Below are 26,438 nucleotides of genomic sequence, written 5' to 3' on the forward strand. Positions count from 1 at the left end.
TGGTAACATTTAACGCCGGTTAAATTTGCCCATCTCTTTTATAGTTGCAAAAATATGTTCTGTGCTCATTCTCATGCTAAAACGGTGAGATAAGAAAGCCATCATTTTCTCTTTGCATTTATCATTTCTTGGAAATGTAAGTGAGGGAGGTAAAGCGCACAGGATCCTTCTTGGAGGGGAAATTAAACAAGATAGATTTTTGGGTAATGAAATGTTGGCTGAATGCTTAACCGTTACTATGAACACCTTCTGCAATTCCACGGCACTGTGATATCTGCCACTCCCTCCGACTGCCCACCATTCCCCTGAATAGCCTCCTGTTCTCCTTGCCCGGCACAGTACCGGGGGGGGGGGGGGGTTACAGGAATGGAGGCACTAATTGTGTAAACTTGCCAGATTCCTGCAGTGTTAAGCATCCTGATAAAAGGATTAAAATAGAAATGTATCTGACAGGGGATTTTGTTTACCTCTTGACAGTGGAATTTTCTTAGCTCCTTGGCAAATAAAGGCAGGAACAAGTTTTAGGGGGAGAGAAAGTAAAGGGATCAAAATTCTTGCCAAAAAACTTTCGGCATAAATCAAAAAATGCTTCAGTTTGATTACATTTGGAGCTTTAGGTTGACATAATGCATATTTTTGCACACGTAAGGTAAGATTATCTTTCGATGATGATACAATAAAAGCATTTCATACTATCTCAAATGTAAAAAGAAGAGACATCACCTAGCGAGCGCGGTCTTTTACTATGGGTTGTTGTGATTAGGATTGCGCAGTATTTTTTTTATTATTTTGTGGGCGTCCCTACAAGTAACATTAAAAAGAAAAAAAATTAATGGCATTTTTGAGGTGGCTTCTTTTTATTGTAGGGTTTTTCCAGGATTTGTATAATAATGACTTAACCTTAGGGTAGGTCATGAATATCAGAACGGTGGGGGTCTGACTCCTGGCACCCCCCCCCCCACTGATCACCTGATTGATGGGGCCATGGCACTCGGGACTCCAATTCTTACCAGGCATATTTGGTAGTGGCTGTACCTGGTACTGCAGCTCTGTCCCATTTAGTTGAATGGGGCTGAGCTGCCACTATCGAATGTACAACACTGTGACTGGTAAGCTATGAAGAGGCTGCATGCTCATTGGATCAATCATCTGAACGGTGGGGATGCCTGGGGTACTGCCCCCCCCCCCCACTGATCTGATATAGATGACCTATCTTAAGGATAGATCATCAATATCCAAGTTCTGCAAAACCCATTTCAATCAACTCTAATGCTTTATTTATAGTTGTAGATGTATAAATTTTTGTTGGTTCTGTTGCCTTTTATGATACCGCTTGTTCCTATTCAATACCTGACGACAGATCTTATTACACTTAGGGTATTTTACAGATTTGAGGCTCGTGGACATTGGCGTATTACGGGTTCATAATAGCGTTCATACAGAAAACCTCATATAATCGTATACAAGAGAGACTTTTAGATATATGTTTTAGTCCAAAAATCTAAATTTTATTATTCCATATATTGGAAAGCCTCCCAAAGATACCCATAAATATACATAAAGTATTAAAACATACTTAAAAATTAACTAACTCCGAGATCATCAAATAACCACCAAATCATAATTATTGTAGTAGTACATATTATGCAGCAGGTAACGTAACACATAGGAAGAGTATGCAATCTACAAATAGTCAAAGGTCCTTAATATATCTACCTCCACTCTTCCTAGGTAAAGTCTGTTAGAGATGTTTAAATGGCTACCATACATAAGTAATGGGCAAAGCTACATATCTATTACCTGTGGCTGACATGATGGCTGTTGATGGTATCAGGAGAGGAACACCTCAACACGCGTTTCGCACCCTTTCGTCAATAGTGTCAATACAGTTCTATATGCTCATATGTGCCATTTTGTTTAGGAGAGAATATGGTACTCCATGCGGTAGCACACAAACTGCCTACAGGTCTGTAATGCCATGTTCATGGACCGTAAGGCTGAGGCTTTTTTTAAGTGGAGCCTAATGAAGATATGTATGTAGGCAAGCTTTATAATCTCTCATTTGCTCCTATCTTCTAAATAACCCTCTTAGCCATTTAGCAGAACTTGGACTCACATGACACACTTCTAGTCATTATGAGGGTGCAGCTTAGATAGGATGGCTGTAAAGTCAGTGAATCTTGAACGTACCTAATCTTTCAGATGACTTAAGCTGTTATATGTGTGTGCATGAGGAATAACCATATTTCTCGCCATTATATTTGCATTCTGAGGGTTTCCCTGAGCTGGAGCAGTGCGAGGAGAGGAGTTAGGTGGAGCCTAACTGCTATAATGTCTTCCATCCACTGCACACATAGGGAAGAGAAATCCTACTCTCAAATCTCTATTACATATATACATAGAAGCTGCCGCAGCATAGAGGGGATTATACAGCAGTAATGAGCAGTGTAGCTGTGAATCCAGCATTGGGGGGGAGATATAACACTTACTAGAAGCAGCAGTAGCATCTCAGTATCTCTCTCTTTCTGCTCCCTCCTCACCCTCCTTTTTCTATAAACTTCTATCGGCAGTTGTAACCTGATCTCTCAGTGAGTTGATAGTCCGTTTTATGTCTTTTTCCAACTCCTCAAGGTAAAAGTGAGTGATCAGTTAAGTGAAAAGGGGGAAGGTTAGGAGCCTGATAAGTGCAGGAAGAGGCATTGTTCATTAACAAGATATTCAACAACGTTTTTTTTATATTTGCTTGTACTATTGATTTATGTGAAGCTTTTTGTTTTGAAAAGTTAGTAACTATTTAAAGCCGGGTTCACACATTGCGTGGTTCTCTGTGTGGAGTTTTCCTACCTGTAGGTGTCAATAATAACAAAAATATAACTACAGTGTATGACATTTCGTGTGTTTTTTGTAATGCTCTTTTGAGTTCTGTATCTTGCTACAAATATGGATCTTTTTACTTCCACTTGTATGGTTGACAAAAAACTTGGTTTTTATTTTTACAAAGACCACATTTCTCAGTGTATTAATAAATCGAATGGTTGTGGCTTTTGTGGCCCCCTTTTGCCTGTCTGCTATTTAGAGTTGTGTTTACGGTGCTTTTTGGTTATTGATCAGTCAGAGTTTGTCACGTAATTTTGTGAATCTCCTACGCATCATTGTTTATCATCTTATCTCTACTTCTTATCCTACCCTCTAAGGGTATGTTCGAATTATGCCTGAAAAAACGGCTCCATTACGCCTACAAACATCTGCCCATCTGCCCATGGGATTTACGGTGTTCTGTTCCCACGAGCCCTAATTTTACGCATAGCTGTCAAAATACGGCACGTAAAAAGACGCCCGCGAAAAAGAAGTGCATGTCACTTCTTGGGACGTTTTTGGAGGCGTCTTTCATTGACTCCATTGAAAAACAGCTCCAATAACGGCCATAAAATACGCCACGAAAAACGCGACTTGCTACAAAAACGTCTGACATTCAGGAGCTGTTTTCGCCTTTAAACAGCTCCGTATTTTCAGACGGTTTTGGTCACTGCGTGTGCACATACCCTAATTGTGCTCTCCATGAGTGTTGAAATTCACAGATCTTCAGGTGTTTTGACATCCCCCTTCATGGGTCTTGTGGAAATAAACAAACAAGTTTGTTACAACAGGTGTCACCGTTTGCTGAAAACGGACATTTGATGTGACTGAGTGAAGAGGTTGAGCTTTAAAATACTTTGCAATAAAAGCAACTGAAATAATTGATCTCCTCTACTGGGGATATTATTGTCGGTGTGCAAGGTCTTTGCAGGTTAATCTTTGTCATCCAGGCCCCATTATCTCCCCAGAGTCCTACTGCGGCGTGTGTACCGAATGCGACCTGTATGTTAAAGGTGTCCTTGGAAAGGATATCACACATTGTTTTATAGTTTAGATCTTTTCATTCATATATATATATATTTTTTTTAACTTAACTTTAAGTGGTTATTTCTATTGCTTTTTTTGTGTAAAATTCAATTCTGAATTATTTTTGTTCTTTTATGTCAAAACATTGCGTTTAACCCAAAATGAATCCATTAATCCTATTTGTGTGTATTTTTATTTATTTTTTTAAACACACATCTACAAGAAGTTATTTTTGGTAATCGCATTAATTTTGCTCACTCTATAAAAAGAGCAGGCTATGCTGGAGATCTACACTAACAAAAGTTAGATTTTCTTGTGAACCTTTATATTAAATATTGATTTTATATTCCTCTAACATGAATAAAAGGAACGCTCGTGTTTACCTTATGTAGTTTGTGTCAAAAATAGAATTTAAATTTGGGTTATTGTTTTTATAGAGGAAATATACCATTTATGCTTGTATTTACTGTAAAAAATAAGCATAATTATTTTTACCCTTTGGAGAGAGAAAAAAAATGCTATTTTAGAAGAGAAAAAAAAGTGCTTTGTATTTTCTGGGGTCAAATGAAATGTTTTGTTTTTTATTTATTTTTACAAAAATTAACATATTGTCAGACAGTACTATTGTTTATAGGATGACAAAAAATATCCTTCACGTTCTGGCAGTGTGTGATACTGGTTTACCATTGTCACTCTAATTAATTTTACTTGTTTTTTTACATCTCTTGCGGTTTGAAGAGTTGTACAAATAAATCACCACGGTTACCCTCTGGAATCAACATTTATCCCTCTGCATAGTTTTGTATTGATCAAAAAAGACCAAAAAAAAAACCCCCTCTTGTTCTCTTGGGCAGCTTGACATAAAACCGTTTTATGTATACTTTTTTTTTTCATCTGTAAAATGTGTCCTAAATGCAGGTTCCTTTGCATTATTGCTGCCTGTAATCCTCTAAGTGGGTAATTAACGGTCCAGAAAAGCAATTTGTGGAGCTCTAAAGCCATAAAGGTGAAAAATATTTTTTCCTTGGAGTGTTCTTTAAGGAGTAAATAATTATAAGAGTGGTTTTAAGATGACCAATCTAAATGTGAGCGTAATTAGGAGAAACGTTCTGGAAATTGACGAGCATGTATGTGCAAGAATTTTCATATCCTAACAAGTATAATTAAATATTGAAAAGCCCAAAATCTCCAGTTCCAAGAAAAATTACCTGCCACAGAAGGCCTCTAACTTTGCAGATAATTAGCTTGGGCTATTGAGGGATAAGTCAGAGATTTGCATTGAAGGTCCTGCAAGGTTATGTCTTATTATACTGTATCTATCCTATGGTCTAGTATCAAGTTCTTTGCTAATTTGAATTAACTGGGGATGCCCATTGTGAGTTCCAATTTGCTTGGCTGTAAATGTCGATGTGTTTGCAGACTCTCATGCAGCAATAGGTGAGAAGAATCTCTAAGTGATTTCCCTAAGTGAGGATTATGAAGGGAAACAAGCAAATGATGCATTAAATAAGTGATGGGACATTCAAAGTAGCCCTGTCAGGCAAACATGGTGTCGGTCATGTTTTGGACTGAAAATATATCCTATTAGCCCTTATTCACACGACAGGGTTTCCTGGCCGGGTGACGGCCGTTCATAAATCGGCCGTCACACGTCTGCATTAAGAACAATAGACCCCTAATGGGGCTATTCACACGACCGATTTTTTGACCGCCCGGGAAACCTGGCCGTCAAAAAATGGGACATGCCCTATTTTCGGCCGTTTACCCGGCCGCCCGGCTCCCATAGAAGTCTATGGGGCCGGGTAATACACGGCCATCACCGGAATGTGTCCCGAGTGATGGCCATGTATTCCGTCGCTTGCGCTCTATCTCCTCCTCCTCACAGCGCAGAGTGCATGTGAGGAGGAGGAGGGTCTTTTTTTGCTCCCTGTAGGAGTCAGAATCCCCAATCCCCGGCTGGGGATTCCGCTACAGGAGTAGAGAGTGACTACACAGTCTATATATGGACACAGTGACGTCACTCACTTCTGAAGCGGAGTTCCCGACCTGTGGCCAGGAATTCCTCTCTAGGTGAAGTCAGTGACTACACTGTCCATATATGGACATTGAAGTCAGTGACTTCTCCTGGGAGGGGGGGGTGGGTGCAACCCACAGGGGGCTAAATGGCATTACCTACAGGGGACTTGTTGGCATTTCCTGCCGGGGGCTGGGTGGCATTACCTGCAGAGGGCTGTGTGGCATTACCTGCAGGGGGCTGTGTGGCATTACCTGCCGGGGGCTGGGTGGCATTACCTGCCGGGGGCTGGGTGGCATTACCTGCCGGGGGCTGGGTGGCATTACCTGCCGGTGGCTGGGTGGCATTACCTGCCGGTGGCTGGGTGGCATTACCTGCCGAGGGCTGTGTGTGGCAACAAATTAAAATGAAATTCATCCGATTTTAAAATGGACAGGAAAAAAACATGCAAAACGGGTCAAAATCGGCCGTTAAAAACGGCAACACGGAACGGATGCAAACTGGCCGGGAAAAACGGCCGTTTTTATCGGCCAACACTCGGACCCTGTTGTGTGAATGAGGCTTTACTCTTGGTTTAGTAAGAATATTCGCTAATGAATATAAAACAGACCAAATTAATGTTTATTGAGGTCCACTCTGCTACCTAGCAAAATAAATGCCCAAAAATACAAGGGTTAGATATAATCTGTCGTTAATGAAACGTCACATATATTGTTGTTTGGGAATCAAGAATATTGTTGGTACCTATTGCCCTAGTACAGGTGCCAATCTTCTGGTACCAATTGTTTTAAATTATTTTTTAATACAGTTCGGAAAAATCTACGTTATTTACCAGAATAACTTAAACGGTAACGAAACTTTCAGGAAACTTCTGACATGTCCTAGTGACATGTCAGAAGTTTTGATCTGTGGGGGTCCGAGCACTGAGACTCCCGCCAATCACTAAAAGGAAGCGGCAGAAACGCTTGGGTGAGCACTGAGCCGCTTAGTTTCTGATTGTCGGTTATCAAAAAGCCGATGTAACGGTGTACCGGCCCCCAGACTTTCTATTGACTCTGTATACGTTACATCGGCTTTCTGAGAAAAGCCGATTAGAAACCAAGCGGCTCAGCGCTCACCTGAGCAAGACTGCAGCTTAATTTTAGCAAACGGTGGGGGTCTCAGTGCTCAGACTCCCACCGATCAAAACTTCTGACATGTCACTATGACATCTCAGAAGTTTTCTGAAAGTTTAGTTAAACTTTGAGTTTAAAATTAACTTTTTGGGCCCAAAAATCTGGATGTCCTAGCTATGCATTGGCGTCGATACCAGTCTTTTTTTCTTTCTTTTTTTAAACCTTTTTCTACATATACTTATGTGTTCTGATTGCTGGTGAGCAAATATCTTTTGGCCTTCAACAAAGGCCCCATGCACATGGCAGAGCTCTGGGCATGGAGCCTGGAGGCTTGGAGCCTGTACAGGGGCATCCAGTGTTCCAACGATACTCCATGGATCACCGTACGGTGCCTCGAAATAGGACTATTTTTATGATGATCTATTCTCCCCTAAAAGCAAAGCATTAAAAATTGGAATTCAGCACTCCAAGGTATTCTGCAATAAATTATATTTTATTTCACACATAGCGAAAAGTAATAATCCAAAAATAGGTTTAACGTTTCGGTCTATACATTCGACCTTCTTCAGACGCGGATTACTTCCGCGGATAAGGATATGCGGCACTTGCGACCTCGGTCACTGTTCGGTAATGAGCTCCATTTCGGTAATGAATTCCCTTTTTTTTTTTTTATATCTTGGCGTGGAAGCATACTCACGCAACCTTGAAACACGGAGTGCTGCGGGATCAAGAAAGTACTTGATTTAGCATGCCATCGTTTTTTTCTGTTTCAGGTGTTTTAATTGTGCTTTGGCTTCCGAATAACTTTTTTTTTTACCCGGGTTCCCAAGTCTTTCTAGACGCATCATTCATAGCCATGTATCTAGTTCTTCCGGAGACCAGAAACCAACGTTGATCAAGATAATGCTGGTGTTTAATAACACTTCTCCGACAAACAATAGGATTATCTTGGGATGCATGTACTGCTTATATTAATTACATTACGTAATTTAGTTTCTTAATTTCATGGTTACTTTGCATTCAAGGTTTTTTTCATGGAGACTTCATTAGTTTTCAATCACTTTAATGGAGCTGTGCGTTCTTACTTCATTTCACCCAGTTTCCTGTGCATTTCATCTTCTATAATGGGAAGTTCTAGAGAATTCCAGTATTTAAAAAAAATATGTCTAACTTGGTCGTATAGTCTGGTATCTGATGGCCGAGAATTTGTCCCGTACTCGATCCCATATCCTATTGTCTAAAATTCCTTCGATTTCAATACCCGATGGTCCAGAATTTTTGTAAGTCCCATTCCAGATGACCAAGAATTACTGCTAATCCATCAATTCATGATTACTGGTTGCAAGTCTACACTCAATGGTCGATGATTTTTACTTTTCCAACACCCAATGGTTCACAACTGTTTTGTCTATTACACCTGATGGTCTACAGTTATTCCTGCATTGTCACCTGATGGTCCATAGTTACCACTGCGGCACTCTATGGGACAGAATTACTGATAGTCCTGTATACAACAAAAATATACCCAATTGGCAGGGAATCACTTTTTTTTTTTTTAATCCTGGTTTTCAGGACCTCATCCTTGGTGTTTGTAGGCATCTTCTGTGACTAGTTGGATTACTCCGTATAAAGATATGAGCCTGGAACCGGTTCATAGACTTGATTATAAAGGTATACTGACTGACCTTCCTACAAACTAGACCGCCACTCGTTTTTTTCCTTATTACGATATACTCTCTCTATTGCGCTATAGAACATTATCCTGTTTAATTATCTCAGGTAAGAGCGATCTTTAATGACACCATGTCCTGTTTTGGAGTCATGTCTTTGGTTTATGTTTGTCGTGTGCCTTTCATTTCCATTCTGCATTTTTAATCTCCGAGTATAGCACTGAATAATGGCCCCTGGCAGGAGGTAATGAAATTTTCTTAATTCATATTTTTATGCTGAAACCTCGATTGAAAATGGCATCCAATGGCCTAAAGACAGAGCAGTCGTGGCGGTTTCAGGGGACCTCTAATAATGATCCAGTGTTGGCGCAGATGAAGAGCGATAGCACGGCAGAGAAGTAATTTAAGGAAGAAAGAGAGCGCACTATTGCTTTATTGTAGCATATCTAATGATCGGCTGAAGATTCCCAATAGTTTTTGGAGCATGACAAGAGAAACTAATGTTATCTTGCCAAAACAGAAGACCCGGCTTAATCAGTAGAACAAGAATATTGATTAAAACACTTTGCACAATAGATTGCACACAGAATCTCTTCTCCATCATTCCACGCTTGGTAACATGTAATAACAAACAAGGGAGAATAGAGTCTTAATATAATTTGTTTTGCATTGTGTAGCCTTACTTTTGCCGTCAAAATATAGCTGTATTTTTTTTATTAAAGATCTACATGGTTATTGGGCTTCATGAAACAATAGTTTTGCCATGAATAATAACTTAAGCGGTGAACGCCTCTTCAGAATAACAAATCATTGTCCAGGATTTTGCTCAACCAGTGAATTTGGTTTTTTTTCTCCAAGAAAGATAATGTGAGTTGTTTTTTTTTATATATTTTGTTACAAAAAACAAAAAAAAGTAACCTATAGGCGTTTTGCTGTTATGTATTCTTGCTTTTTCGATCACCTCTGTTTCGTGATAAAGTATATTTATTACAAATTAAAAAAAAAAAAGCCATGTTCATATCTATTACGGAACTGGATGGCTCCCATTGGGGACCTCTAATGGGGTGTGTCAGGGTTTTGGGCTTTTTGACCGTAAAATTAGTCTTGCAGTATTATTGCTGTCAAAAAACACTGGAACCCTGAGAGAACAGCACCAAGTGCAAGTGGGAACAGAGCTGTACATAAGTAGGGGTAAGTTTGCTGTGGTGGTCAGATTGTTTACGTAAAATCGACAATATGGATCTCTCTGGACATATCCCACATCTATGGTTATTTTTGGGGCAAATTTTTTTTTTAATTGAGCTACTGACAAAATATGGTATGTATGTGTGTATATATATATATATATATATATATATATATATATATATATATATATATATATATATATTAGCTGAACAATGCCGTTTAAAGACATGAGTTAAAGGGTTTGTCCACCTTCATCAAATTACTGTTCTTTGTATAATTAAAAATGATACAATTTTCCAGTGTATGGTTGTTGTCATTCAGTAGGAACACCTATTTATTTCCAGTGGATAGAATTCTGTCCATGGTCATGTGATGGAGACACCGGTGCGCGGCTCGTTAGAAGACACCGCTCTGATACACATACTGTAACGAGCCGCTCACCTGTGTGTCCATCACATGACCATGGACAGAATTTTATCTACTGGAAGTAAACAGAGATCTTGAAAACCGTGAGGAAATAATACAGAAAGAATATTGGAAAATTGTAGAACTTTTCATTGTACAAAAAATAACATTCATTTGCTGAAACCAGACAATCCCGTTTAATTTCTACTAGGCGACTGCTCGCTCACTGTGCGAACCTGTGATACTGTTTAAATTCCTCTGTTTATTGAGCGTGCGTTTTAATTCAGACTTCTAAAGTCTTTCTCCTTTCTTATAAGATCCATGTTTATTAAATTATTAAAGAATCAGATTTTTTTTTTCTACTCCTGAAAGTGACAAATTAATTGTATCGTAAGTCTCTGCAAATACGTTGCGCTCCGTGACATTGCTCTCAACAACGTTATTTTGAAGAACGTTCGGCGCGAGATGAAAAGCAGATTTATGCGCTTATTAATATTTTATATATAGTTTTGTTTGCAAGAATGGAACATTGCTGACATTCTAAGAAACGTGTTTTGGTGGCAGATAATTGCAGGGAGCACAAAGAGGAGGCTGCTCGCTCTGTTTAAAGGAACTTTGGGTTTCTAACTAGTTTATAGTCGTTATCGCAGACCGTACACATGTGAGAAACACATTTTTCTCATTACATGTCAGTAATGACCTGGCTACTGCGACCACTTTGTGTAGGCTGGAGGTAGATAAGGCTCGGGAGAAAACTTGGCTGCTTCAGATGAAGAATGCTATGGATGAATACATTGAAAAAAATGACCAACTGATCACTAAGAAGCCAAGACCTAAGCTACACGGGTGATTTATAGTACAGACTGACGCATAACTTGAAACTCCTAGGCCCCAATGCAATGTTTGTGCCGTTGTACCATTTATAAAACTGATGTCTTATCTGACAGAGGGGCTTTGGGCACCCTCAGTCACCAGGACCGGGTGCAACCGCTACCTCTGCACCCCCTATAGTGTGATCACGCTTCTAAAGCTGCCCGTTGCTTTTCTAGGAATTATTATTGTACTTTATATTGCAACAAATAGTTCCATAAACCGATAACCTCAAATAATCGATTCGCAATGTCCCATGTAAGTTTATATCTAATGGATTATAGGTTTCTTAACCAGATAGTCTGTAGAGTCTGGTCAAAATGTGACAACTATAGCTCCGAACATGAGAAATGGGTATAGAGGAGAAGTATTTAAGGTCGCTTCCTAACCTGGGCATAAACCTTATGATGAGTTTGGTCAAATGATTATCGGGCTGATTTTTAGAACAGTATAACTTCCACAAAGTGGCTTTTTGAAAAACTGGTCCCTATAATATAAACACGAATCACTGATGTTTTTGGCCTGTGTATATACTGTCATTGTAACTGTAGCCGTCGCTGCCTGATGGTTGTGTGGCACCCAGGGTTCTTTTTAATCCTCTGGTTTATTTTACGCTGATTAATGACCTGGTTGTTTTTTAATTACAGGTGTAACAATAGGACCCAGTGTGTGGTGATCACAGGATCAGATGTGTTCCCTGACCCGTGTCCGGGGACCTACAAGTACTTGGAAGTCCAATATGAATGTGTTCCATACAGTAAGTAAACCCAATTGTCCTTTGCTCTGTAAACACTAAACTTGTTTTCCCCAACACGAAAACGCTTGCAGTACATCCGCTTCAGACATTCAGAGCCGATCTGCATGCAGTACAGGCAAGACCTACCCCGTGGAAGAGTGCCATGCTGATAGTCTGGCCAAATCTCCTCCTGCAGCCTTAAGTGTTTGCTTTCAGGACTAGTGTTTTTCTAGAAAACAAACCAGATTTAGCCGTTGTGGGTGCCAGACAGAATGTGTAGATCTGCCCAATGCTGGGGCCTGACAAATTGATTTGGCTCACACTTTCCTAAAGAAAGTATTGACTTTGATTTCAATCACTAGTTGCTCGTGCGGCTACCTGCTGCCGTAGTTCCTTTTGTGCATTTTATTAGCTTTTGCTGAGACAAATCCCTCCATTTATATTTGTTTTAGAAGGAGATTCACTGTCCGTAGACTATAAATCGAAGTGGCATGTGTGGTTTGCCGGGCATGGAGGAGATGTGTTCTTTTGCCTTGTTTCCGGACACAATGCCGAAAAAAGACAGAATGGTGAATTATCCCTCGACTTAAAAAAATGGGCAATGAAATTATTTTACGACCCTGAATTTTTTTTCAGCTTCTATCGAAGGAGATAATAAAATAAATGATGCTGCGTTGGCCTTTATTTGGTAGTCTAGGAATAATAGTGCAGTAAATAGAGAGAGGTCATTTTATTTTTTTTTTATTTTTTTTTTAGGATTCTGGCACCCTGGTTATGATTTTTTTAATTGAGATACTGCCTCAAAGATTAAAAAAAAAAAAAAATGAAGTAATATTTTTGATTAAAATCTCGATCTGTAACATTTATAAACTTATATGTAACTGAAGTTATTTGATCGTTTTTCTTCAGATGCTTTTATATTTTTTATGTTTCCAAAGCAATAATACATAAAATAAAAATTTAAGAATCCATGACTAAAAAAATGCAAATTACCTTCCTTAGAAGTGATGAGCCATGGACATAGCCAATTGGGGGGTGAGTAGGACGTGGGGGAGTGTTACTTCGCTGAGAAGGTGTCTTTCTCCCTCCCACCACCCCAATTTTTTATTTTTTTATTTACTACCTGTTGCTTATAAAGTCCCAACATATTTCACAGCGCTGTACATTGAATATGGTCACTCGCGTCACAATCTATTTTTCCTATCTCGAACACTCTCACATGCACCAGTTTAATAGGAAGCCAATTAACCAATCAGTCTTTGGAGTTTAGGAAAAAGCTGGAGAGCCCAACCCGAATAACCCATGCAAAACACTGGGAGAACTTCTAAACTCCATGTTAATGTCGCTCTTGGGTTTTATTCAAACTAGGGACGCCAGTGCTGCAATACAATAGCGGTATGCACTAAAGGTCCTCCTGCAGGACAAGGAAAGAATCACAGTTTGAGCAGTAATTTGCACCCCTATTTATGTAGAAGCCACGTTGAGTCCACGAGCCCCAGAATCGAGTTTGAATATAGCTTTTAGTTAACAGAAATACGATGCCCTACTGTGGGACACCCCCCCCTCCACCTGCTTTTTTACCTTTCTAACTAAACAAAGGTCGCCAATCCATTTTATAGTGGCTCTTTAAGCCTCATGCACACGACCGTAACACGGTCCACGATTTTACGGCCCTATTGGCCACAGGCACCTTTCCATATCGCTACGGATGGGTGTCTGTGCCGTAAATTATGGAGTATGTCCCATTTTTCGTGTTGTACAGGCCGTGCTCCCATACTCTGTATGGGAGCACCTCAGCGGCCGGCCGTGCCCACAATCGCGGGCCATGATTACGGGCACGGCTATGTGCATGGGGCCTAACCTAAATATATTTGAGAAAAATCTGATTAATAAAGCCGGTTGAGATGCAAGATAGCACCTATGATGCCAGTATACTTTACCCCTTAACTGTCAGCACATTTCTAGCGCATTCATATGTGACAGTTTGGTTGTTAGGGATATACTGGCTAATAACAGTCTTTTTAGTGGGGTTGTCAGGAAATCCATCACTAGCAACCAGTCTGCTTTTCCCCTTTTCAACTGGCAGCACATTTTTATTCTAGCGCATTCATATGTGACAGTTTGGTTGCTAGGGATTCACTGCCTAACAGCAGTCTATTTAGCGGGGATGTCAGGAAATCCATCCCTAGCAACCAGTCTGCCTTAAGCTCAAGGTAGAATTGCCATTAAACGATCTGTGCTTTTTGTGGAAAAAAAAAATCTTTCTAATTCAATTCAACTGTAGAGCTACGGCCCATATAATGGGAAGGGGATGTAGACATGAGCCTCTAAATCGGCCCTGCAAACCGACACATTTTCTTACTCTTGCTTGTCCTATTTTAACATCTTCAGCTATAAGACCCTATTTATTCTCCTTCACGTAGAAATGTCAACTTATTTCCTTTTAGCCGCTATTTGAGAATGTGTTTGAAGATATCCAGCCTGCATCCTGTTAATTTAGCCTATGTATACTTGTAGTTTATGATTACATTTCATGTTTTTTTTCCATCACAGGAAACTAATTTAAGTTGCTTTAAGGAAATGTTCTTTCTAGTAATAAAATGAGCAGCCAAACAGTGTTACATGTCAACATAAACTGGAAAGAAGAATACAAAACGCTAAGCTTAAAACACAAAAAAACATATTGGAGGTAGCGGATATCCGGTTTGGGGCCAAATTCGTTGGCAACACAACCATTTGCTAGAAATTATTGACATCACTGAGAAAACACTTAAAGGAGCTCTACAGGAAAAACTGATTTGCTGTGTTATGTATAGTACAGGGCCTGAGGGGGCAGGGCATGACATAGGGATTCTCTCTTACAGCTCTTGGACACCACCGAGATCGGGCTGTGAAAAACAGTCTGTCTGTCGGCCGGATTTCCCGGCCCAACCATAGCACAGGTGAATGGTACTCCTGGCATCATAGACATTTATGATGCTAGGAGTCCCCGTCTCCCTGCGGAGCTGCTTTTCCATACTGAAAAAAATTATGCCGCACAGAGCAGCAGGTCTGTGGGAGGGCAGGGACTCCTAGCATTAGAAATGTCCATGATGCCAGGAACACCGTTCACCTGTAACGTGGTCGGGCCAGGATATCCCGCGACACACGGACCGTCTTGCACGGCCCAATCTCGGTCCTGTGCGAGAGCCGTTAGATTTTTTTTGGGGGTTTTTTTTTAAAATCCTTGTCATTCGCCGGCTTCTCAGGCATAACACAGTGGATCAGTTTTTCCTGGAGTGTCCTTTTTAGAATTTTTATTTTTTTTGCATTTGTGTGGCACTGGTTAGATTAGGCTATACTGAGGTTACAGAAAAAAAATGACGCTCAAAAACAACAAACCACTTGAAACCGTGTCAAACACGCTAGCATTTCTTGTGAAGAGCTTTTTAAAATACAGGCATTTTCGATGCGTTTGCCGATTTTGTTTTTTTACGCATTCAGTGCGCGCTTTTTGCACGTTTTTTGGCACGTAGTTAGGGCTTCCATTGAGTTGGGAACATTAGGTGTGTTTTCAGTACACTTTACACGCCAACGAATTGACATGACGCATTTTTTCACGCAAACCATTAATAATCGTTAGTAATTTAAATACGCTCGCGGAATCTTTTTCATTGATGCCTATGGAAAGTAGTAGTCGCTGACTAAGGTGAAGGGGGGTACTGCAATTGGGTTGTTCTGACTGTAAGATCACAGTAATGGTAGATTTAGTGCATTTAATCATTTTGAGAGCCATGAACCAGTGCCTCATGACAAGATAGCGTCCAGTACACCGTGATGTCACTGATTTTGAGTTAATTGGCTAAAAATTGATTGCACCCACAATATGGATGCCTCCAATGTGTTTTGATAAATCTGCTTCAACATCATCATAATAATATCCGATAAATACCGATATTAGTAACGAATAGTCTGAAGTGATTCACTCAGATTACTGGTTGGTATGATTCATAATATGACTACATATTACAATTATTACCACTAGGGGCAGTGTTCTATTGCCATCTGAACATTTAATTTTTTCTAAAATATGAACACATGCAATAATTAAAGATCCAAAGATTTTAGCGAATTTTGTATCGATTCTCTAACTTTTACGTCTAATTTTATTTTAGCAATCAGGATGTTTTTTCCTAGTGGCTGTACAAAGGATTCCTTATACGTGGATTTCATCCTTGTGTTAATTTAATTACATGAAGTATCTATGTGCACAGTCCTAACCCACGTCCATGTGCTGCTTATATATTCTCGTTAAAGGCATGTCCGCCTACGGTATATTTTCTTATTCAGGTATCTCACAACTATAGAAACCAATACCAAGTATAGATGTAAGAATTTTTCCGCATGCCCAGAGGCATATCTGAATCCATTTGTATATGTTGGCAACTCAAGTGTGGGTTTTGCATCCATAACAACCAGTCACAGAATGGTAGATCTATTTTATACATCTATACTGAATAATGGTTTCTCGGTGCTCGTCTCTTTTTAAAGATCCCTTGTCACCTATAAGATTACCTTAAAGGTTATGAACACCTTTGAAAAGTTTTTTTCTTTTTCTTTATTTTTTTAAAACAAAACCTTGTATCTGTTTGTTTGGTGCAACTTTCTAATTACTTTTGTTATTAATTTTTTTTTTTACTTTTTGGGATACAGCTGCTCTGTATTCTGTATACAGAGCAGCTGTATCCAGTCAGGTCAGCAGCACTGACCGGTTCAGTGACAGCGGGTCCTGTATGTCTCTGACAAGCAGGTTCCACTTGTTATCGATCTCATCTAGGTTAACCGCTCGATTGGACCCGCTGTCACTGAATCAGTCAGTCCCGCTGACATGACGGACTCAGGTCTTCGCACTGGATTCAGCTGCTCTGTATACAGGATACAAAGCAGCTGTATCTAAAAAGGTTAAAGTAATTTTTAATAAAAAGTAATTAGAACGCTGCACCAAACACAGTGATAGACATTTTTGTGTTAAAAAAAATGTTTTTCAAAGATGTACATAGTGTTTAAAGGGTTATTCCTGACACACAAATATCGGTAGGATATGCCATTACCTTATCATTGGTGGGACTCCAAGTGCTGGGACCCATACCGATCCTGAGGTTGATGGGGGCGAGTTGCTGCTTTAGCATTGCGACCCTCTTCACTGTTTTTCCCTGCACAGTGGCACTCCCGGCATCGGCTGTGCAGAGGAAAACGGAGTAGAGTACACAGCACTAAAGCAGCACTGCGCCCCCTTCAAACCCAGGACCAGTGTGAGTGCGGGCACTTGGACACCCACCGATCATAAGGTAATAGAATATCGCTAAGATATGCCATCACTTGGTGTGATTGAAATAATCCTTTAAGGCTTTGTTCACACAGTGCAGATTTGCTTTAGATTGTGAATGCGTTTTTTTTTAAAGTGAAAACCAGAATTAAATCCAAGAGAGAAGAATTATTAGGTATTCCTTTATATATATTTCTACTTTTTAGGTTCCGTTCCTGATTTTGGCTTAAAAAATACATGCAAAATCTGCAGCGAATATGCATTCTGTGAACAAGGCCTAAAGGCTTGAACTCGTATACAGATCCTAGAACCAGCGTTTGGAGGAAGGGGTGTATTTGCGCTCGCCTACCAGCTTGAAAGGACATTTGGGAAAAACATTGTAAATAAAGCCCTTTATGTCAATCGGCTCCTCTCAGCCAATCAGCATTACTTAGAACACTCCCAATAATGCTGATTCGCTAAGAACGGTTGACTGGCAGACAGCAGCTCACGGTGCTTCTCCCCATTGTCCTTTTCAGCGGAGTGCCAGACATAGGCTACAACACCAAAACTCTAGATAGCTGTATAGGGGGGAGTACTTATCACCCGCTATTTAACCCTTCGTATAGATGGTCTTGTTTGAAGGCCCGCTGTCACTTTAAAGTCAACATATTGCCTACAAACTGCTGGAGAAACTCTAGGAGTTTGGGACAAACATTGGACTTTGCTGTGAAAGTGAAAGCTTCATAAAGGAACATTAAACCTAAAGTCAGCAGATTATTACAAGGTAGCATTATAAGACGAGCTGCTGGTATGCAGATATATTAGATGAAGTAAGACAAGTAATCATGGGGGCAGAAATTTTATGGACCCATATATTGCATTAAACTGCATAGGAAATAAAGATGATCTAGACTTTGGGTTTAGTGTCCCTTTTTAATTCAGAGATATAATCCCCTTCCTCCTGTAAAGCCTCTGGCTCCAGAAAACTCATGAGCTGCATTTTTTGTGAATACCGGTTTAGACCGCAAAATGGGTGCCTCTGTTTTTGTCTATTTAAAAAGTACAACTATTCATGGATCCAAGCGGTCTCCGAGAAAAAGTGGGCTTGTTGCCCCTAGCAACCAATCCAAAGACCACTTTTATTTATTTTTTTATTTGATTTTTTTTAAATGGCACTTGAAAATGAAATTTAGGCTCTGAATTTGGTTGATATGAGCAACAAAGCCTTTTGATATGAGACTTAGACACGCTTGCATATACTGTTTTTGCTGCATTTTGACGACTTTGTTATTTTATAACCGCAATAGGCCCGATTTCTCACTGTACCTTGAATGGAAAAAATAACACATTTTTCATAGATAGAACCATAGGATAATTTCCTAGAACTACATATGAGTGGTCTATCCACGTTCGCAACCAATTTTGTCCTAATAAAACTTGAGTCACTTTTGCAAATATTCCTATCTAATTTTTTTTTTATATTTATCATGTCTCTTATGCAGACATTTTCATCTTTATGGTAACAGTCTTGAAATAAACATTTTTGTTAGTCTGACCCTGCCTTCATACTCTATTGTTTTTTTTTGTTCTATCTGCCGCCCACTTCTTGCTAACTTGCCGCATGTATATTAACAAGAAGCAGAGGACGGATAGAAAGGAGTACTTGTGCAGGGTCAGACTACACAGGATTTGTTTGTAGTCTGTAGCCACGGAGACACTCAGGTCGGCAGAGGAGTTCTTGACACAAAATAGTGGACATCTTTAATCAAGACCATACGCAAAGTTGCTTCATTTTACATTTCAGATGCCGTGAAACCGTAAGAAAAATAAATTGGCTGCTAAAGTGGATATTGCCATTAAATTATTATTTTTATTTTTTTAAATGAACACACACTTATCATTTTAACCCCTTCAGGACTGAGCCTGTTTTGGCCTTGTGGACACAGCCAATTTTTTCAAATCTGACATGTAAATTTATATGGTAATAACTTGGGAATGCTTTTACCTATCCAAGCGATTCTGAGATTATTTGTGTTAGTGCAAACATTTGATCAATAAATTCAGTATTTGTTTGTGAAAATCACCAAACTTTATAGAAAATTTGCAAAAAAAATAGCTTTTTTCTAAATTTAAATGTATCTGCTTGTAAGACAGATAGTAATACCACACACAATAGTTACTAATTAACATTTCCCATATGTCTACTTTATGTTTGCATCGTTTTTTCAACATCCTTTTCTTTTTCTAGGACGTTACAAGGCTTAGAACTTTAGCAGCAATTTCTCACATTTTCAAGAAAATTTCCAAATCCTATTTTTATAGGTACCAGTGGCTTTGAGGGCCTTATATATTAGAAACTTCCATAAGTCACCTAATTTTAAAAACGCCACCCCTCAAAGTCTTCAATACAGCATTTAGAAAGTTTCTTAACCCTTTAGGTGTTTCACAGGAATTAAAGCAAAGTAGAAGTGAAATTTACAAATTGATTTTTTTTGTCTGAAAATCCATTTTAATCCATTTTTTTCTGTAACACAGAAGGTTTTACCAGAAAAACGCAACTCAATATTTATTGCCCAGATTCTGCAGTTTTTAGAAATATCCGACATGTGGCCCTAGTGTGGTAATGGACTGAAGAACCGGCCCCTGAAGCAAAGGAGCACCTAGAGGATTTTGGGGCCTCCCTTTTATTAGAATATATTTTAGGCACCATGTCAGGTTTGACGAGGTCTTGTGGTGCCAAAACAGTGGAAACACTCCCAAAAAGACACTATTTGGCAAACTACACCCCTCAAGGAATTCATCAAGCGGTATAGTGGGCATTTTAACCCCACAGTTTTTTTTCTGAATTTAGTGGTATTAGTCCGTAAAAATGAATCTAAATTTTTGCTAATAAAACTTAGAAATTATACATTTTTTTCAAGGAATAAAGAAGAAAAAACACCCCAAGATTTGTAAAGCAATTTCTCCGGATTACGGCAATACCACATATGTGGTAATAAACGGCTGTTTGGACACACAGTGGGGCTCAGAAGGGAAGGAGCGCTATTTTGGCTTTTGGAGCTCAAGTTTACTCAATTGGTTTTCGGGTGTCATGTCGCATTTGCAAAGCCCCTGAGGGACCAAAACAGTGGACACCCTGCAGAAGTGACCCCATTTGGGAAACTACAGCCCTAAAAATAATTTGTCTAGGGGTATAGTGAGCATTTTGATTCCATAGGTTTTTTGCTGAATTTGGTGTAATTAGGCCGTCCAAACTTCAATTGTTTTTTATATTTTTTTTTACGGTGTTCACCGTACACTATAAATTACATATTTAATTCATTGGGTCGATGCGATTACGGCGATACCGTATGTATATAGGTTTTTTATGGTTTACGGTGTTTGCACGATAAAAGGACGGTTTTAAAAAAAAATATTTTGTTTTTGTGCCGCCATATTCTAAGTGCCACAACTTTTTTTATTTTTCTATCAGGAAGTATGAGGGCTTGTTTTTTGCGGGGAAAACTGTAGTTTTTATTGCTCCAATTTTTGGGTACATGCAGCTTTTTGATCCCTATTTATGCAATTATTTGGGCGCTGAAGTGACTAAAAATAGCGATTCCGGTATAGTTTTTTTATTTTTTTTTATGGCGGTCACCGTGCGGGATAAATTACATTATATTTTTATAGTTCAGGACGTTACGGACGCGGCGATACCAATTATGCATAGTTTATTTCTTTTTTTCATAATAATAAAGGACTTTATAAGGGGGAAAGAGCGATTTTTAAATTTTATTGTTTTGACATTTTACTTTTGTACATTGTTTTCAACTTTTTTTTTTTTTTTTTAGTCCCACTAGGGACTTGCAGATCCAATTGTTGGATCTTTATTATAATACCCTGCAATACTTATGTAGCCTGTACTGGGACATGCCGGGCTGCAGCCTGTTAATCTACATGGGGTGGTCAGGAAGGGGTTAATAAGTATAGGGCATTCCCCGATCATTCAGTAACAGTCATTTTACTACATGTTTCTCTGTGTTTGTGAATTCTCTGTATTGATTAACCGTTCATATCGTTTGTTTACCCTAATATTTTCGTCGATGGGATAAAATACCATAAATGTTTCTCCAAGTTGACTATCCTTTAAGTGTTTGTTTGCATTTTTATGGGTAAAGCATAGGATTTGTTTTTTTCTTACCCTGTGCATCATTATTATAGATATGTTAATAAGTATTCAATACATGGGTTTGTTAATCTCATGGGACGTTCATCAAACTGTCATGAAATGAGCTCACTACAATAATTGCTGGAATAGGTTTTAGGCTCAAAGTGAAAAGCAAAAGACGTAGGCTGACTGAAACAAGAGATTTAGCATTTTTATGCTTTAAAGAAGATTCTATTTTGCTTACATTTGAAACCAGCTTTTTTAAGATTAGATTAAGATTAGATTTTTTTCAGTTAAATTCTGTGCAGTACTGTATAAAGCTGTCTCCGCTATATAATGCTAGCGAGGGAGCGAGACGCTTGCCTGGCTGGCTAGCGAGGGAGCGAGACGCTTGCTTGCCTGGCTGGCTAGCGAGGGAGCGAGACGCCCGCCTGGCTGGCTGGCGAGGGAGCGAGACGCCCGCCTGGCTGGCTGGCGAGGGAGCGAGACGCCCGCCTGGCTGGCTGGCGAGGGAGCGAGACGCCCGCCTGGCTGGCTGGCGAGGGAGCGAGACGCCCGCCTGGCTGGCTGGCGAGGGAGCGAGACGCCCGCCTGGCTGGCTGGCGAGGGAGCGAGACGCCCGCCTGGCTGGCTGGCGAGGGAGCGAGACGCCCGCCTGGCTGGCGAGGGAGCGAGACGCCCGCCTGGCTGGCTGGCGAGGGAGCGAGACGCCCGCCTGGCTGGCTGGCGAGGGAGCGAGACGCCCGCCTGGCTGGCTGGCGAGGGAGCGAGACGCCCGCCTGGCTGGCTGGCGAGGGAGCGAGACGCCCGGCTGGCTGGCTGGCGAGGGAGCGAGACGCCCGGCTGGCTGGCTGGCGAGGGAGCGAGACGCCCGGCTGGCTGGCTGGCGAGGGAGCGAGACGCCCGGCTGGCTGGCTGGCGAGGGAGCGAGACGCCCGGCTGGCTGGCTGGCTGGCGAGGGAGCGAGACGCCTGGCTGGCTGGCGAGGGAGCGAGACGCCTGCCTGGCTGGCTGGCTGGCGAGACAATGCTTGATACAATGTATCAGTATAAGCAATCCTCTGTGAGAGGCAGTAGTCAGACTCTCTGTATCCCCACCGATAAGCTGCTTGAAGGGGCTGCAGTGCTTCGAAAAGTGCCATTGTTTACCAGGCCCAGCTCTGTACGTTCACTTGTGGCTGTGCCTGGTATTACAATTCGCTGCAGCTTCATTCTGTTAAAGTGTTTGGGACTGAGCTGTAATACCAAGCACATCCACTACTAAACAGCCGATAGTCCCAAGTTGGCCCCCCACTGATCGAGTCTTATTGGCTTATCCTAAGGGTAGGCCATCAATTGTAAGGAGCTGGTAAACTCCTTTAAAAAAATTACCTGTATTGGTGTAAAGGCTTGTTTACGACTACACTGTACCAAACTGTGAGTGTGATAAAAACCAAATATGTTTTTCCATTCACTGATGGCAATCAAATTTTAAAAACTGAGAATAAAAAGTTGCATCATTTTTCACTACGCAAGGATTATACGTAAGATACATATATAGTTAGATACGAGTGGGTAGATATGCGAGAGATAGATATACAGGTTTATTTCTATCTGTCTAATCTGTCTATCTATTTCTGCGCCTCTACCTACCTATCTACCGGTCTCTCTATCTATCTACCTGACCTACCTATCTACCTGTCTCTCTATCTACCTACCTATCTACCTGTCTCTCTATCTACCTACCTATCTACCGGTCTCTCTATCTATCTACCTACCTATCTATCTATCTATCTACCTACCTATCTACCGGTCTCTCTATCTATCTACCTACCTATCTACCGGTCTCTCTATCTATCTACCTGTCCTATCTACCTACCTATCTACCTGTCTCTCTATCTATCTACCTACCTATCTACCGGTCTCTCTATCTATCTACCTGTCCTATCTACCTACCTATCTACCTGTCCCACGATCGATCTATCTACCTGTCTCTCGATCGATCTATCTACCTGTCTCTCTATCTATTTCTGCCTCTATCTGCATTTGGATGAAAAATATTTTTCCAGCATAAATCAATTCTGCTCCCTTCATTCATCACTAGGTTTAGTATTTACCATACTGGACTTTGTGGAATAGCCTCAATGTCCAGCTGTCCTCTTAAAATCCCCAGTGAAACCAGCACAAGGGACGCTGATTAGCAAAATCCCCGCTTTTTTAATTAAACAGCAGGTCTTTATCTGTTAAATCCTAGTGTTCGTCACTGACTAAAAGGCCCTACAGGCAGCAAGATTAGCATCACTTGCAGTGTCCTGTATACAGCTATGCATGGTACATGTATACAGCATATATGTACGTTGTGACATATAAAAATCCTTATCGCACAAGTTTGGATTTGTTGGGGAATCACAGCCATTGACCATACCTGACCTGAATGACGGTGGATATAGAAATGAGGGGGATGTGTATTGAGCTCTTTTGCGTTCCACTGATTATCTATATGAGGCTGGGATCGCACATGCTGTTTTTGGTTGCAGTTTTTTTTTTTTTTTGTATTCCAACAGCCATAACTTTTTTTGGTTGTTTCCGTCCACATAGCCATAGCTTGTTTTCTGCTAGATGAGTTGTATTTTTTGATAGTACCACTTAATGTACCATATAATGAACGGAGCATTGAAAACAAAATGCAGTTTTGCCATAGTTTTTGGGCTTTCATTTTTACAGAGTTACGGTAACTGTGCAAAATTAGAGTAAAATTGACTTTATTCTGCGTGTCAATATGATTATGACGATACCAAATTTATATTTCTTTGGTGTTGCCATATTCTGAGACTTATAACTTCTTATTTTTACCATCGATGGCGTCGGTGTGAGCTTTGTTTTTTGCAGGGCAAGCTGTAGTGTGTATTGGTACCATTTTTGGGTACATACGACTTTTTATTGTTAATTTTTTTTGTGAGGGAAGGTGGCAAAAAAATAGCAATTGAGTGACCTCTTACACGTGGTCCTGATCGTGGGAGCATGGAGCACCCAAAAAAAACACTAGAACACCATAAATCCTGGTAAGGAAATTTATATTGACCACACCATTAGGTTTTGGGGGGGAGGGGGGGGTTTAGAAAGGAAAAAGTAGCGCGGTAGGAATAACCCTTTAAACAGTTCCCTTTACAAAAGAGCAACAAATTTGGTCAAAGTTGCAGGAGTGTGTAAAATATCCCATTGTTTCCTAATTCACCAGTTACAGTCCCATTGGCCATTGTACAATTCCCTGCCATATCCGCTGCAGCAGTCTTCCTCTTTATGGAGAGCTAAGTAGCCCTTTTCTCTTGAAACCTAAAACGGCAAATCTTGTAGGGGCAAGATTATTCAATCAATCTCAGAAGCACGGAGCCATATCATAATATTTTAACCTGCTAACTCTAGCATTTATTTCATGTGAATAATATTGTGACAGGTTTCCTTCCATCTCAAGTCAAATCAGTGGGAGGTAACCGAGAATAGAACCGTTTTTTGGTGTTTTTTTTAGGTGAAATTTGATCAGTTAGTATTATTCTCAGCTGAATATTAGAATACATTTCTTTCTGTATTTTGAAAAGTTCAGTGGAACGCTAGATATGGTAACAATGCATCATTTCTGGAGCTTATACTTGACGCCTACCTGTGGCGGTGACAGCGGAGCTCGAGTCTGAACTATTGTTCATGACAATGCTGCTTATTAATTTATTAAGAAAATGGTGACATCACTGAGGCAGGAAGATACGTTCACCTCTGTGCTACAGGAACGTTCTCCCCCCTCATTTTATGTTATCTGGTGGCGCGTTGCATATAGCAGGTGCACGTGAATTTTATTATTATTTAAAAAAAATTATATATATATATATATATATATATATATTACTTTATATTATTTTTTAAATTGCCCACAGTTCATTTTAGATATTTTTTACCAAGTATACTAAAAATATTAAGTTTTATTAACATGCTTTTCTATATATCTCACCATAAAATATTTCCAGGTGTTTTGCACGTGCGCACAATTTAAAGTGGGGGAAGTCCTTCATATAATATATTTATTGTAATCACTTCCATCAACTATAGGAATATAGAGAGTGCAGGGCTACAAAGCAAATTTAACACACACCCCACACACACACCCCACACACACACCCCACACACACACCCCACACACACACCCCACACACACACCCCACACACACACCCCACACACACACCCCACACACACACCCCACACACACACCCCACACACACACCCCACACACACACCCCACACACACACCCCACACACACACCCCACACACACACCCCACACACACACCCCACACACACACCCCACACACACACCCCACACACACACACCCCACACACACACCCCACACACACACCCCACACACACACCCCACACACACACCCCACACACACACCCCACACACACACCCCACACACACACCCCACACACACACCCCACACACACACCCCACACACACACCCCACACACACACCCCACACACACACCCCACACACACACCCCACACACACACCCCACACACACCCACACACACACCCCACACACACCCCCCCCACACACACCCCCCACACACACCCCACACACACACCCCACACACACACACCCCACACACACACACACCCCACACACACACACCCCACACACACACACCCCACACACACACACCCCACACACACACCCCACACACACACCCCCCACACACACACACCCCACACACACACCCCACACACACACACCCCACACACACCCCACACACACACACACCCCACACACACACACCCCACACACACACACCCCACACACACCCCACACACACACCCCACACACACACACACCCCACACACACCCCACACACACCCCACACACACCCCACACACACCCCACACACACCCCACACACACCCCACACACACACACCCCACACACACACACCCCACACACACACACCCCACACACACACACCCCACACACACACACCCCACACACACACACCCCACACACACACCCCACACACACACCCCACACACACACCCCACACACACACCCCACACACACACCCCACACACACACCCCACACACACACCCCACACACACACCCCAC

At 40.9% G+C, this 26,438-nt stretch overlaps 1 protein-coding gene across 21 annotated transcripts in view; it reads left to right on the forward strand.

The window, feature by feature from the left end:
- ADGRL2 (adhesion G protein-coupled receptor L2) overlaps positions 1–26,438 on the forward strand; it is a 182,819-nt gene that overhangs the window by 100,951 nt on the left and 55,430 nt on the right. For all 21 annotated transcript variants that reach the window (XR_012849964.1, XM_075832902.1, XM_075832903.1 and 18 more), the window contains exon 4: positions 11,792–11,901. Coding sequence is in view for 20 of the 21 variants with exons in the window: in XM_075832902.1 (XP_075689017.1) it covers positions 11,792–11,901 (110 nt within the window). In the remaining variant the exon portion in view is untranslated. The remainder of the gene's footprint in view (positions 1–11,791; positions 11,902–26,438) is intronic.

Source organism: Rhinoderma darwinii, chromosome 7 (genome assembly GCF_050947455.1).
Source record: "Rhinoderma darwinii isolate aRhiDar2 chromosome 7, aRhiDar2.hap1, whole genome shotgun sequence".
NCBI lineage: Eukaryota > Metazoa > Chordata > Amphibia > Anura > Rhinodermatidae > Rhinoderma > Rhinoderma darwinii.